General features: G+C 42.4%; 1 protein-coding gene across 1 annotated transcript; it reads right to left on the reverse strand.

Moving 5' to 3' along the window:
• Window positions 1-705: 705 nt before the first annotated feature.
• On the reverse strand, window positions 706-13,913 carry LOC139383803 (thioredoxin-related transmembrane protein 1-like). The gene is made up of 8 exons (XM_071128373.1): window positions 13,658-13,913; window positions 13,055-13,170; window positions 12,581-12,626; window positions 11,978-12,106; window positions 9,700-9,745; window positions 7,625-7,726; window positions 7,178-7,244; window positions 706-5,355 (listed from the first exon to the last, which is right to left on the reverse strand). Exons 1-8 carry the CDS (start codon window positions 13,858-13,860, stop codon window positions 5,150-5,152), a joined length of 915 nt encoding a protein of 304 aa, XP_070984474.1. The 5' UTR covers window positions 13,861-13,913; the 3' UTR covers window positions 706-5,149.
• Window positions 13,914-14,436: the final 523 nt, after the last annotated feature.

Consider the following 14,436-nt stretch of genomic DNA (forward strand, 5'->3'; position numbering starts at 1 on the left):
CCAGTCCCTGAGTCCTCTCTCTGCACCATCACCAGCTCCAGTCCCTGAGTCCTCTCTCTGCACCATCACCAGTCCGAGTCCTCTCTCTGCACCATCACCAGCTCCAGTCCCTGAGTTCTCTCTCTGCACCATCACCAGTCCGAGTCCTCTCTCTGCACCATCACCAGCTCCAGTCCCTGAGTCCTCTCTCTGCACCATCACCAGCTCCAGTCTGAGTCCTCTCTCTGCACCTTCACCAGCTCCAGTCTGAGTCCTCTCTCTGCAACTTCACCAGCTCCAGTCTGAGTCCTCTCTCTGCACCTTCACCAGCTCCAGTCTGAGTACTCTCTCTGTACCCTCCCTCAGCTCTAGTCAGTATCTAGAACAAATGACACCCTATTCCCTATACAGTGTACTACTTTTAAGGGTAGTGCACTATATAGGGAATAGGGTGCCATTTGGGACATACTAAAAGGTATCCCCCAGAGGCCAGAGAGCACAGCAAGCTTCAAGTTTTATTAGTCGTATGTATAGGATACACATGGTATACATCATCCAGCGAAATGTTACCTTGCAGGTTCCTTCTGAACAATGCAACAATAATAAGAAATAAGAAAAGATAAGAAAACCAACACAAAGTAAATGGCTCAGTAGAATTAACATTGTAATAACCCCACCCCCCAACAAAAACAAATTAAGTAAAAATCAACATGAGTAGGATTGCAATTTCCTGTTTCCAATTCCCATTTTTATTAAAGCTACTAACACATTGACCTAGCAAGTACCAGTATGCACTAAACATTTACAGTAGGGTTTTCAGCATTACTGAAAAGTATGCAGGATAACTAGCTACTATGTTAGCACAAATGCAATTGTTTCAAGGCAGTAGAAAACAACATTGCCACCTCTTGGACATTAGTAGTATTACAAAACTGCTATAAAACACTAAGCTGTACTGTAGGCCTACTCGGGCTCAAACCCTGTCATGAATACAGGAATTAAAAGCTTGGGGTCTGTCATTGTACAACTCTAAGGTACATACATCTAGAAGAGTGGTCTCGCTCTCTCTCCCCTCCCGGAGGACCTGAGCCCTAGGACCATGCCTCCGGACTACCTGACCTGATGACTCCTGGCTGTACCCCATTCCACCTGGTTGTACGGCTGCTCTGCCTGCAGCTATGGAATCCTGACCTTGTCCCGGACCTGCTATTTCAACTCCCTCGGTCTCTATTTCGCTCTCTCACCTGCTGTCTCGACCTCTGAATGCTCAGCTCTGAAAAGCCAACTGACTTTTACTCCTGACCTGTTGCACCCTCTATAACCACTGGTACTATTATCTGACCATCTATGAATGTTTGAACAACTTGAAGAATGATCTGGCTTTAGTGGCCATGTACTCTTATAACCTCCACCCGGCACAGCTAGAAGAGGACTGGCCACCTCTCAGAGCCTGGTTCCTCTCTAGATTTCTTCCTAGGTTCCTGCATTTTCTAGGGAGTTTTTCCCAGCCACCGTGCTTCTGTCTCTGCATTGCTTGAACTTTGGGGTTTTCAGCTGTGTATTTGTAAAGCACTTTGTGACAAATTGATGTAAAAAGTGCATTATAAAATACATTTGATAGAGTTCATCTATGCAATTTCTAGAAGTTATTGTAAAACCTCACAGTCCATCACTCACTGTGAGTCACCTACACAGAATGACAAGTACAGATCGATTCAAACAGGAGTTGATTCTTTATTGAAAGAGCTCTCGTTGGACACCGGTAAGAACAGAGTTGTCTCAGTGTTCTACGTGACATCTCTCCATGCTTCTCAAATGGCACCCTATTCCCTATATAATGCACTACTATTGACCTGCACTATATAGGGAGCCATTTAGGATTCGCCCTGCAGCTGAAGCGAGGAAAGCTAGAAGCCACGGTTACATTTTAAACCACATGGATCCATGTTAAATGTTCAGGTGGGCGTATTTTGATGTTGTACCCTTGTCACAATTTGAGGAAATAGCTTGTAGGAAAGAAACAATAGCATTTAAAAAGAGAAGTCAAAAGAGAAGTCATTGCCAAAAATGTGGAACCTCAACACAGGTCATATAGGTCATAGGTCTACACCGGTCTGTTATACAAAGCTGGAATACATAAACAGGTTTTTGTGAGCATCTGTCAGTCCTAACAGATAATGAAAGGTCAGTAAATACTCGTTCCCGGTTACAATGCCACGTCTACTGCCCACTCAGAAAATGTTAAACTATATGTCCTACGCCAAACACTATTTTATGAACGATGCACAGTTCAGTCACAAAGTCCTTCTTGTGAGACGTCCTGTTCTACTGAAAGAACAAGACCAAACTAAATCCATAAAGCATCTCAGTATAGGAGTGCTGATCTAGGATCAGTTGACACATCTTATTCATATGAGGTCAAACTGATCTCAGGTCAGCACTCCTACTCAGACGCTTTACGGGCCCTGGCTATGACCATTGGTACTCTGCATCGACTGCCCTGGGGATTTACCTTGGCCTCTTTTCAAACCATGAAAATAGGTTAATGACCTCGAGTTCAAACTCTTAGGGACAGTTTCCTGGAGACCAATTAAGCATAGTCCTGAAGAATGTACATTGAAATAGCTTTTCATTCCAGGATTAGGCTTAAATCGGCATCCAGGAAATTTCAGTTAAACTTCAAAAAGCAGTCTCTCGCCATCCCCCTCCCCCCACTCTCCCTCTCTCTCTCTCCCCCATCCCCCTCCCCCCACTCTTCCTACTCTCCCCACTCTCCCCACTCTCACCATCCCCCTCCCCCCACTCTCCCCCTCTCTCTCGCCCTCTCACACAGAGAGAGTAAAGCAGGAGCCAGAAAACTAAGGAGCAGAAGTAGGGTTAAAATAACCATCACCTGTCACGCATCCCAAATGGCTCCCTGTTCCCTATATAATGCACTACTTTGGACCAGGGCTATATGGGTCTTGGTCAACAGTAGTGAACTGTATAGGGGCTAGAGTGCCATTTGTGAGCGGGATATTGAAGAATCCCCATAATAACTGTAGTTGTAAAGACGGCATGCATTGTGTCTGACTGACCTGACAGCACTAAACTATTTCCTATTCATATGGAAGAACATAAGATACAAATCTCACATACATTCCACTGCCAGCTTTACAAAGGGGTGGATATTAGCTTTACAGCAGAGATCAACAAAACAAGGGTATTAACATTTTACACCACAATATCTTTGTATCATGCTGGGGTTGTGAACGCAGCCCTGTTCTGGCCAAACAAGGGGCGTCTTCACAACTCCAAAACAGTTCAATCCTTTAATGATCCATACTGATCAACGTCCACCTCCAGGGAGGCTTAGTAAGCACCACAATCTTTTTATAAAGTGGAGTGAGACTTCCTCAAAACCAGGCAGGCAGCAAATAGCAGTTCCCTTCCACCAGAGATGAAAGCAACAACTGTACAACTCAACATCTTGGTGTCGACCAAACAGAAACATATGAAGGGGCCGAAGAGATTTGATCTTAGTTGCCTGTAGAAAAGCAAACTGCACTGCGCTCACTAAAGCATTATGAAGTTCAAGGGTGGGCGGATACCAGGTCTGTCAAGGAAGACTTGGATGAAAACAAACAATATGCTTTCTGAGGTAAATAAAATAATAAAATAAAAAGTGGAAGAGGAGAAACAGAAATATACAGATGGAAGATATACACTGAGTGGACAAAACATTAAGAACACCTGCTCTTTCCACGACGTAGTCTGACCAGGTGAATCCAAGTGAAAGATATGATCCCTTATTGATGTCACTTGTTAAACCCACTTCAATCAGTGTAGACGAAGGGGAGGAGACAGGTGAAAGAAGGATGTTTAAGCCTTGAGACATGGATTGTGTATGTGTGCCATTCAGAGGGTGAATGGGAAAGACGAAAGATCTAAGTGCCTTTGAACGGGGTATGATAGTAGGTGCCAGGCGCACCGGTTTGTGTCAAGAACTGCAGTGCTGCTGGGTTTTTCACACTCAACAGTTTCCTGTGTGTATCAATAATGGTCCACCACCCAAAAGACATCCAGCCAAACTTGACACAACTGTGGGAAGCATTGAAGTCAACATGGGCCAGCATCCCTGTGGAACGCTTTCAACACATTGTAGAGTCCACACTCTGACCAATTGAGGCTGTTCTGAGGTCAAAAGAGGGTGAAACTCAATGTTAGGAAGGTGTTCCTAATGTTTTGGACACACAGTGTACAATGAAATAATGATCAAGAGCTGTATATAATTTGTTGAACAGGGATTACTGAGGAATACAATAAAAACCTAAGAAATGCATAGCACACAAAGTGGTAAAACGATCCTGTTCTAGTGCCCTCCATACCGTCAGGTAAACTCCACCCAAACACGATCCGAAGGGATTTGTTTCATTAGTCCATTGCTGACATAGTCACAAAAGGTTTTTGCTTGTCAGCACTCAAGTTTTCAAGATACGCAACTTTGAAAATACAGCAATCATCCCCGCATGATGCAGTTTGTATCATATGAGGCTAAATGCATCACACGGGGATGATTTCTGGATTTTGAAAGTTACACATATTTTGGGACTATGTCAACAATGGACTAAAATTGGGGTGGAATTTTCCTTGAAACCTCACCTAACCACCCAATTGATCCGTTTCAAAAGAACAAGGATGAACAGGTTTGTGTTCAGTAGGGACAATTTTTGTTCATTAGGGACAAATTTTCCTGTTCCAGTCTGTTTCCTTCATTTGATGCCTAAAGAACATGATAATGGTGTTGGGAGTGTGCAGTAGCACCTCCAGTCCAGGGGAGGGTGCTGGTGGTGAGAGCAGAGCGGTCAGAATACGGGGCGCTCCTGGTGAAGCTGAAGGGAGAAGAAGCAAGGCGTCGCCGAGGCCTTGCCAGCGTGTTGCTATGGCTCTGTAAGCTGTAAACTCTACTGCTGCTCAGGACCAGGTCCCGTGTTCATACAGCACCGCAGAATGGGAGTGCTGATCTGGGATCAATTCCACCTGTCCATGGCATCTTAGTTATCATGATCTAAAAATCCTAGATCAGTACTCCTATTCTGAGGCACTTTATAAAAATGAGCTTAGGCCCCAAACCAGGCCCCCTCCCCTTCCTCGCTGTTTGAAGGGGCATCTTCAGTTCCCCTCCAGACCTCTAGGAGTCCTCATCCTGGTCCTCGCGGTTGCCCACCACCCTTTTTCGCAGCACCTCCTCTGGACGCCCCTCGGGAGACGCTCTCCTCCTCCTCCAGACATCGTCCTGTTCTCCATCTTCATCGTCCTCATCATCCTCTTCTCCGTCCGCCTCCTGCTCCTCCTCCAGCTGCTGAATCAGCCTGGCTTGTTCCATTGTCTGGTTCTCTGGAATGGGACAATAAAGACTATATGAATAACAGGACAATAAAGACTATAAATAACAGAACAATATGAATAACAGAACGATAAAGACTATATGAATAACAGGACAATAAAGACTATATGAATAACAGGACAATAAAGACTATATGAATAACAGGACAATAAAGACTGAATGAATAACAGGACAATATGAATAACAGGACAATAAAGACTATATGAATAACAGGACAATAAAGACTATATGAATAACAGGACAATAAAGACTATATGAATAACAGGACAATAAAGACTATATGAATAACAGGACAATAAAGACTATATGAATAACAGGACAATAAAGACTATATGAATAACAGAACAATATGAATAACAGAACGATAAAGACTATATGAATAACAGGACAATAAAGACTATATGAATAACAGGACAATAAAGACTATATGAATAACAGGACAATAAAGACTATATGAATAACAGGACAATATGAATAACAGGACAATAAAGACTATATGAATAACAGGACAATATGAATAACAGGACAATAAAGACTATATGAATAACAGGACAATAAAGACTATATGAATAACAGGACAATAAAGACTATATGAATAACAGGACAATAAAGACTATATGAATAACAGGACAATAAAGACTATATGAATAACAGGACAATAAGAATAACAGAATGATAAAGACTATATGAATAACAGGACAATAAAGACTATATGAATAGCAGGACAATAAAGACTATGAATAACAGAACAATAAAGACTATATGAATAACAGGACAATAAAGACTATATGAATAACAGGACAATAAGAATAACAGAACGATAAAGACTATATGAATAACAGGACAATAAGAATAACAGAACGATAAAGACTATATGAATAACAGGACAATAAAGACTATATGAATAACAGGACAATAAAGACTATATGAATAACAGGACAATAAAGACTATATGAATAACAGGACAATAAAGACTATATGAATAACAGAACAATATGAATAACAGGACGATAAAGACTATATGAATAACAGGACAATAAAGTCTATATAAATAACAGAACAATAAAGACTATATGAATAACAGAACAATATGAATAACAGGACAATAAAGTCTATATGAATAACAGGACAATAAAGACTATGAATAACAGGACAATAAAGACTATATGAATAACAGGACAATAAAGACTACATTAATAACAGAACAATATGAATAACAGGACAATATGAATAACAGGACAATAAAGACTACATGAATAACAGAACAATATGAATAACAGAACAATATGAATAACAGGACAATAAAGTCTATATGAATAACAGGACAATAAAGACTATATGAATAACAGAACAATATGAATAACAGGACAATAAAGTCTATATGAATAACAGGACAATAAAGACTATATGAATAACAGGACAATAAAGACTATATGAATAACAGGACAATAAAGACTATATGAATAACAGAACAATATGAATAACAGGACAATAAAGTCTATATGAATAACAGGACAATAAAGTCTATATGAATAACAGGACAATAAAGACTATATGAATAACAGGACAATAACAAAGTCATTATATTACATGCTGCACCCTGCATGCCACTGCTCCTACACTAAAAACAGAACTGTCCACAACTTAAGAATACAAAAAAGACATGTCTGTTCTCTGTAAAGACAAATGATAAAAGATGATCTTCTACTTCTTTATCCGCCCCAAGAGCTCAGCACATAACACAGTGCTACACAGCACATTTCACAAAGTTACATTTGCATGGACGTGAACTCTCTGTCATCTCATACTCACTCTGGTAGTAGTTTGGGGAGTTATATCGTCGTGATGGGAAGACAAAATCTGCAATAAACACCAGTATCTGGAAGAGAAGGCAACAAGAGAAGTTGTCTCGGTTGGTGAGGGGAGCAGATGTTACTGTAAAATATTGAGATCTCTCTCTCTCTTTCTTTCTTTGCCTCCAGTAACTTCCGCAGCCCTGTCATTTTTCCCACAAAATACAAAATGAGATGCATTTGCTCCATTGTTTACATGTGTCTTGGTGGTCCACTATGTGAGGGAACGCACATAATACTAGATAATAACAACACTTTTTATGTGACCGGACGCCTTTCAGGACACATTACATTAAAAAGTACATTCAAATCAAAAGTGTAAGATAAATCAAATCCTAGCTCAGTTAAAATTTTAAAAAATACACATCACATAGGGATTGAACATCAAGGAGTATGACTAACGTACCAGTCCTAGGACTAGGCCAGAGAAGAGAGTGGCCAGTCCAAAGATGACATATGAGCCCCACACTGGAATCCCCAAATGCTCTATCAGGTAGTTATGGCAACGCTGGAGGGGAGAGAACAAGAAGTCAACTGTCAGTTTCAACTTGGCAATGTCTTTGCAATTTTTTACAAACAAGCGAAAGATTAAAAATATGCTTGAAATGAAAACTGAGATGACTGCATTAAAAGATAAATAGAGTAACTACAATATATACTATATACACTGAGTGTATACATTAAGGACAGCTGTTTTTTCTGTGACATAGACTGACCAGGTGAAAGGTGTGATCCCGTATTGATGTCACCTGTTAAATCCACTTCAAATCAGTGTAGATGAAGGGGAGGAGACGGGTTAAATAAGGATTTTTAAGCCTTGAGACAATTGAGACATGGATTGTGTGTGTTCCATTCAGAGGGTGAATGGGCAAGACAAAATATGTAAGCGCCTTTGAACGGGGTGGGGCAGCAGGTGTCTTTGAACAGGGTGGGGCAGCAGGTGTCTTTGAACAGGGTGGGGCAGCAGGTGTCTTTGAACAGGGTGGGGCAGCAGGTGTCTTTGAACAGAGTGGGGCAGCAGGTGTCTTTGAACAGAGTGGGGCAGCAGGTGTCTTTGATCAGGGTGGGGCAGCAGGTGTCTTTGAACAGGGTGGGGCAGCAGGTGTCTTTAATCAGGGTGGGGCAGCAGGTGTCTTTGATCAGGGTGGGGCAGCAGGTGTCTTTGAACAGAGTGGGGCAGCAGGTGTCTTTGATCAGGGTGGGGCAGCAGGTGTCTTTGATCAGGGTATGGTAGTAGATGCCAGACGCACCGGTTTGTGTCAAGAACTTCAACGCTGCTGGGTTTTTCACACTCAACAGTTTCCTGTGTGTATCAAGAAAGGTCCACCACCCAAAGTACATCCAGCCAACTTGACACAACTGTGGGAAGCATTGGAGTCAACATGGGCCAGCATCCCTGTGGAACGCTTTCGACACCTTGTAGAGTCAACATGGGCCAGCATCCCTGTGGAACACTTTCGACACCTTGTAGAGTCAACATGGGCCAGCATCCCTGTGGAACGCTTTCAACACCTTGTAGAGTCAACATGGGCCAACATCCCTGTGGAACACTTTCAACACCTTGTAGAGTCAACATGGACCAGCATCCCTGTGGAACACTTTCAACACCTTGTAGAGTCAACATGGACCAGCATCCCTGTGGAACACTTTCAACACCTTGTAGAGTCAACATAGACCAGCATCCCTGTGGAACGCTTTCAACACCTTGTAGAGTCAACATGGGCCAACATCCCTGTGGAACACTTTCAACACCTTGTAGAGTCAACATGGGCCAACATCCCTGTGGAACACTTTCAACACCTTGTAGAGTCAACATAGACCAGCATCCCTGTGGAACGCTTTCGACACCTTGTAGAGTCAACATGGACCAGCATCCCTGTGGAACGCTTTCAACACCTTGTAGAGTCAACATGGACCAGCATCCCTGTGGAACACTTTCAACACCTTGTAGAGTCAACATGGGCCAGCATCCCTGTGGAACACTTTCAACACCTTGTAGAGTCAACATAGACCAGCATCCCTGTGGAACACTTTCGACACCTTGTAGAGTCAACATAGACCAGCATCCCTGTGGAACACTTTCGACACCTTGTAGAGTGCATGTCCCGACATAGAGGCTGTTCTGAGGTCAAAGGTTAAGGTGAGAATTGAATGGAGAAACCTGATCTGAGAGCAACACTGCGTTTCTTTCCATTCTATCAGTATCAACACATGCCTCAACGACACACGTATGGAACGTTCGCTCTGCATGGTGTTCTGGGAAATATGGTACATCTTTGGCGTTGTAGGAAAGATGCATCGTTAAAAACAACACTCTGTAAGCCCAAAGTCCATCGCTATCGGGAAACCGGGCCCTGGTCAAAGTTCAAAGGTGGTGCACTACATAGGGAGCCATTTGGGATGCAGACAGTGTTAGTGTGGGTGTGGTGTTGGTGTGTGGTGTCTGACAGCTCACAGAGTGAAGGCAAAAGCAGCACTCACCCGGATGAACATTGACAGCTTGAAGAGAGCGGACATTGTGTTCATCCTTCAGGGGGAGAAAAGGGAGAAATACCTTTAAGACATTTTAATGTAGATAATTTAAGAATTACCAGCTAACCTGGTTAAAGTGTCAAACTATCATGGTCCAAACACACCAAGAAAGTTGTGAAGACGGTACGACAACACATTTTCCCCCTCAGGAGAATGAAAATTTGTCATCGTCGGCCCCAGATCTGCACCATTGAGAGCATCCTGACCGGTTGCATCACCGCCTGGTATGGCAACTGCTCGGCATCCGACTGTAAGGCGCTACAGAAGGTAGTGCGTACGGCCAGTACATTACTGGGAACAAGCATCCTGCCATCCAGGACCCAAATACTAGGCGGTGTCAGAGGAAGGCCCAAAAAAATTGCCAAAGACTCAGGTCATCCAAGTCAGACTGTTCGCTCTGCTAACACACGGAAAGTGGTACCGGAGCGCCAAGTCTAGGTCTAAAAGGCTCCTTAACAGCTTCTACCTCCAAACCATAAGACTGCTGAACAACTGATCAAGTCGCCACCCGGACTATTGCCCCCCCCCCCCCCCCTTTGTTTTTACACTGCTGCAACTCGCTGTGTATTATCTATGCAGTTACTTTACCCCTACCTACATGTACAAATTACCTCTAACCTGTACCTCCGCACATTGATTTGGTACCGGTACCCCTGTATATAGCCTCATTATTGTTATTTTATTGTGTTACTTTATTTAGTAAATATTTTCTTAACTCCGTTTTCTTAAACTGCATTGTTGGTTAAGGGCTTGCGAGTAAGCATTTCACTATAACAACACCTGTTGTATTCAGAGCATGTGACAAATACAATGTGATTTGAAGGGTCGGAGTGGCTGACAGGCACCCTATTCCTTATATTCCTACCTTTGACTAGGGCTCTGATGAAAAGTATTGCACTATGCTGGGAATAGGGTGCCATTTGGGGTATACAGACTTGGATGTGTTGGTTGGATGTTTAAACACAAAACTAAGAGGCTGAGTAACTAGTGTAGCGTTTGGATTGCTGTTGTCCTGAAGTGTAGTGTTTGGATATGTCCTGTTGTCCTGAAGTGTAGTGTTTGGATATGTCCTGTTGTCCTGAAGTGTAGTGTTTGGATATGTCCTGTTGTCCTGAAGTGTAGTGTTTGGATATGTCCTGTTGTCCTGAAGTGTAGTGTTTGGATATGTCCTGTTGTCCTGAAGTGTAGTGTTTGGATATGTCCTGTTGTCCTGAAGTGTAGTGTTTGGATATGTCCTGTTGTCCTGAAGTGTAGTGTTTGGATATGTCCTGTTGTCCTGAAGTGTAGTGTTTGGATATGTCCTGTTGTCCTCAAGCGTAGCATTTGGATATGTTTTTATTAATTTTTTTATTTCACCTTTATTTAACCAGGTAAGCTAGTTGAGAACAAGTTCTCATTTGCAACTGCGACCTGGCCAAGATAAAGCAAAGCAGTTCGACACAAACAACAACACAGAGTTACACATGGAATGAACAAAACATACAGTCAATAATACAGTAGGAAAAAAAAAGAAAACAAAGTGTTTATACAGTGAATGCAAATAAGGTCAAATAAGGGAGTTGAGGCAATAAATAGGCCATGGTGGCGAAGTAATTACAATATAGCAATTAAACACTGGAATGGTAGATGTGCAAAAGATGATGTGCAAGTAGAGATACTGTGGTGCAAAAGGAGAAAAATAAATACAGTATGGGGACGAGGTAGATAGATGGGCTGTATACAGATGGGCTATGAACAGGTGCAGTGATCTGTGAGCTGCTCTGACAGCTGGTTCTTAAAGCTAGTGAGGGAGATGGGGAATCTCCAGCTTCAGTGATGTTTGCAGTTCGGAGTGATAAGAAGAATGTGCTTGGTTAGGAGTAAAAACAGGTTGTGGTTTTAGAGACGACTACACATGGAAGTGGACTGACTGCATGTGTGGGTATGGATGTGGGTAAGCAGACCCGCGACCCACTCCGGCCACAACCCCATTAAAGTTGCCCATCCCTGTTAAAAAGTCTTAAGAGGCCTGGCTGAGGCCAAAAAGTCACAAATATCCCAACTTCAATTCATCATTTCTCAACAATCCTTTTAGACAGAAAAGTAAATAAACGTCCTTCCTTCAAAAGGACCTTTTCATGCATTACATTTCAGTATTTTTCCCCCCCTCCAGTTTCACACATTAAGGCCCCGTATTGAGAGGAGACTCACATCAATCACTCAATCAATCAATTATGAATCCACTCACATGAAGGAAGATGGTCCAAACCAGGAAGACACGGGCTCAATGCCCTGCCATTTCTTCTCATCAATAAAGCTTAGCAAGTCATCTTTGGTGCGAGCCCCCTGGTACCTCCTGAACACACCATCCTTACAGCTGACAGACACACACACACAGTTTCATCATAGAGATCTAGCACAATTAAAGCCAAATTAAGAAGCCAATATTGTGGCATTAAGCACAACAAAGCAACAGTTAGATTATTTGCCCATTGTGCCACTAAGCAATAATAGGGTCATATATTTACAGTTCTTCTACCATTGACAGACAAGGTTTTATAGCAACATATAAGGCTAGCGTCTAAACTGGGTCTAGAATCATAACAGTAGCAACAACAACAAAAAGAACATGCTAGAAAGACACTTCCTCTTCCTGACAAAGTCTGAAGCTAAAGTATATAACAGCATCTCACATTCCAGTGAGGGTTACTGGTTAAAATGTGGTTGTAAGATTATCACATTTCCTGATTAGCCTATGATGGGATGATGGGTGGTGGTTGAGTTTTGTTGGCCTGCGTCTGTGAGAGGAACAGGATGTGAGACATTGCTTGAGGCACTAGAGATAACTTACTGGTATATGGTCGGAAGTGAAGTGATGATGAATCGCCCGCTCAAACCTAAGGCGTGGGTGGGGGGGTGGCGGCGGGAGGAGAGAGCAGAATGTTAGTGAATATGAATAAATATCTCTCTGAATGAGTCCAACATCATCTTGTTCTTGACTGATATTACAAAGGGTCTATAAAAACACGATAGACCTAACAAATTATATCAAATGGTAATAGTGGACTATAGCTGGATCAGATTACATGCGTCGTCTCAACTACAAAACATAGCGGACCTCTCCCCTTCTCATTCCTCTGAAAGCAGTAGTTTGCAGCTGGCCCAAGAGACAGTGATCTTTGGTCTGTTTAGCATTTTACCCACTAAAGGTTAAGGTTTGGATTGGAGAAGCTAGGATGATCTGTACCATGGGAAATTTCGCGAAACGTGAGAAGGGAAATTATTCATAGGCAGTCAGGAAGCCAGGGAGATATACATAACGTACCAGGCTGTTCAGTAACGTCCACCTTCGCTATGTTGACGCCCATGTCCTCACCCCAGTCGGCAAACTCATTCCACACGGGCTGGAGCTGTTGGCACGCCGGACACCACGGGGCAAAACTGCCGGGGACGAGTGAGGTGGGGCCAAACATTGGCATGACAATAACATTAACGTTAGATACCGTTTTTCAACAACACGGCTATCCAAGATTCAATGGCAGCAGGTGTCAACATGTTATGAGTGACAGGTCAACATGTCTTAACTACATCATACAACTAACGTTAGCTACATAACAAAAACACTCCGTAGTCCAGCAGCCTAGCACTATCTTTCCAAATCCACAATGCCATGGTCTGTCACATCATTTTAGATTAATCTGAAAGCGTGGATTTTTTGATTGTTAGCTGCAAGCCTATGAAACAATGTAACGTTAGCAAGCCATCTATCTAAGATAAGAAACTATCTAGCTAGGTGTGGCGTGGTAATCAACAAGTGCCAATTCAAGACTAGAGAACGACCTATCGCAAAGTAACGTTAGCTGTATGTATTGCCAGCCTAACTAAGCAGTTAGTTTACCATGCTTGCTACCTAGCTAGATGGACTTACAATTCAATCATCCATTCCCCTGCCAAGATGTCTTCCCAGTTTCCGTCCGTGATCTCTTTGAGGCTGCTCGGCTTGGCCAAGGATGGATGCGACGTCAGGTAAATAAGCAAAACGAGTGAACATGTCAAGAGATTAGATTTTGATCGCCAAGGTAAAGAAGATAACATAGCGTCGCCAATTTTGTGATCCAGCAAAGGCGCCATGTTTAGGTCAACTAATCTACCGTTTCTACTTCCGTTTACCTAGTTACCTCTGAAACCGCCCTTCTCAGCAGTTTTTTAAACAACTGTAAAATATACTGCTCACATTAACAGCTCTCTAATGTCACAGAAAAACACACAATGTGTGGTATTTTATTTTCTAGTTTAGCAATTTAGCAATGCAAAATATGTGTTTATTACATCTTCCATTGCGGCTTTTGGCACGCAAATGAAATGTACCATTCAAGACCGCAACGTTTTGCAACGTCTTGAAATAATCCGTTTCTGCTTTATGTTTACCACCAGAAAGTGGTACTGTGACCCATAACGTGTTTGTGTGTGTGATGCGGTTTGAATAGAGAAAACAATGCATTTAAAATACCTAAAACTATACTTTTTGTGCAATTCATATCAATAGGCTACATTAGGTTTTCCTTTCATTATTTTTTATCTGATGTTAGTGCGTCACCTATGCCTAAACTTTAGGGCCTAACTGTACATTAGCCAAATACATGCCAATTGCAAATGCTTTTTGGAATTTGGGCAGAACAATTTTCGATACAATAGTCGATCCACTGA

The sequence above is a fragment of the Oncorhynchus clarkii genome, chromosome 25, assembly GCF_045791955.1.
Source record: "Oncorhynchus clarkii lewisi isolate Uvic-CL-2024 chromosome 25, UVic_Ocla_1.0, whole genome shotgun sequence".
In the NCBI taxonomy this organism is placed as follows: Eukaryota; Metazoa; Chordata; class Actinopteri; order Salmoniformes; family Salmonidae; genus Oncorhynchus; species Oncorhynchus clarkii.

What these genes read in the sequence shown, in the direction of transcription:
- LOC139383803 (XM_071128373.1), bottom strand. Translation starts at nt 13,860, where the DNA reads ATGGCGCCTTTGCTGGATCACAAAATTGGCGACGCTATGTTATCTTCT. An exon ending in TTTGGACCATCTTCCTTCAT is followed by an intron (nt 9,746 to 11,977) that starts GTGAGTGGATTC and finishes CTCCCCCTGAAG; the next exon opens with GATGAACACAATGTCCGCTC. An exon ending in AGCTGTCAATGTTCATCCGG is followed by an intron (nt 7,727 to 9,699) that starts GTGAGTGCTGCT and finishes TCTCCCCTCCAG; the next exon opens with CGTTGCCATAACTACCTGAT.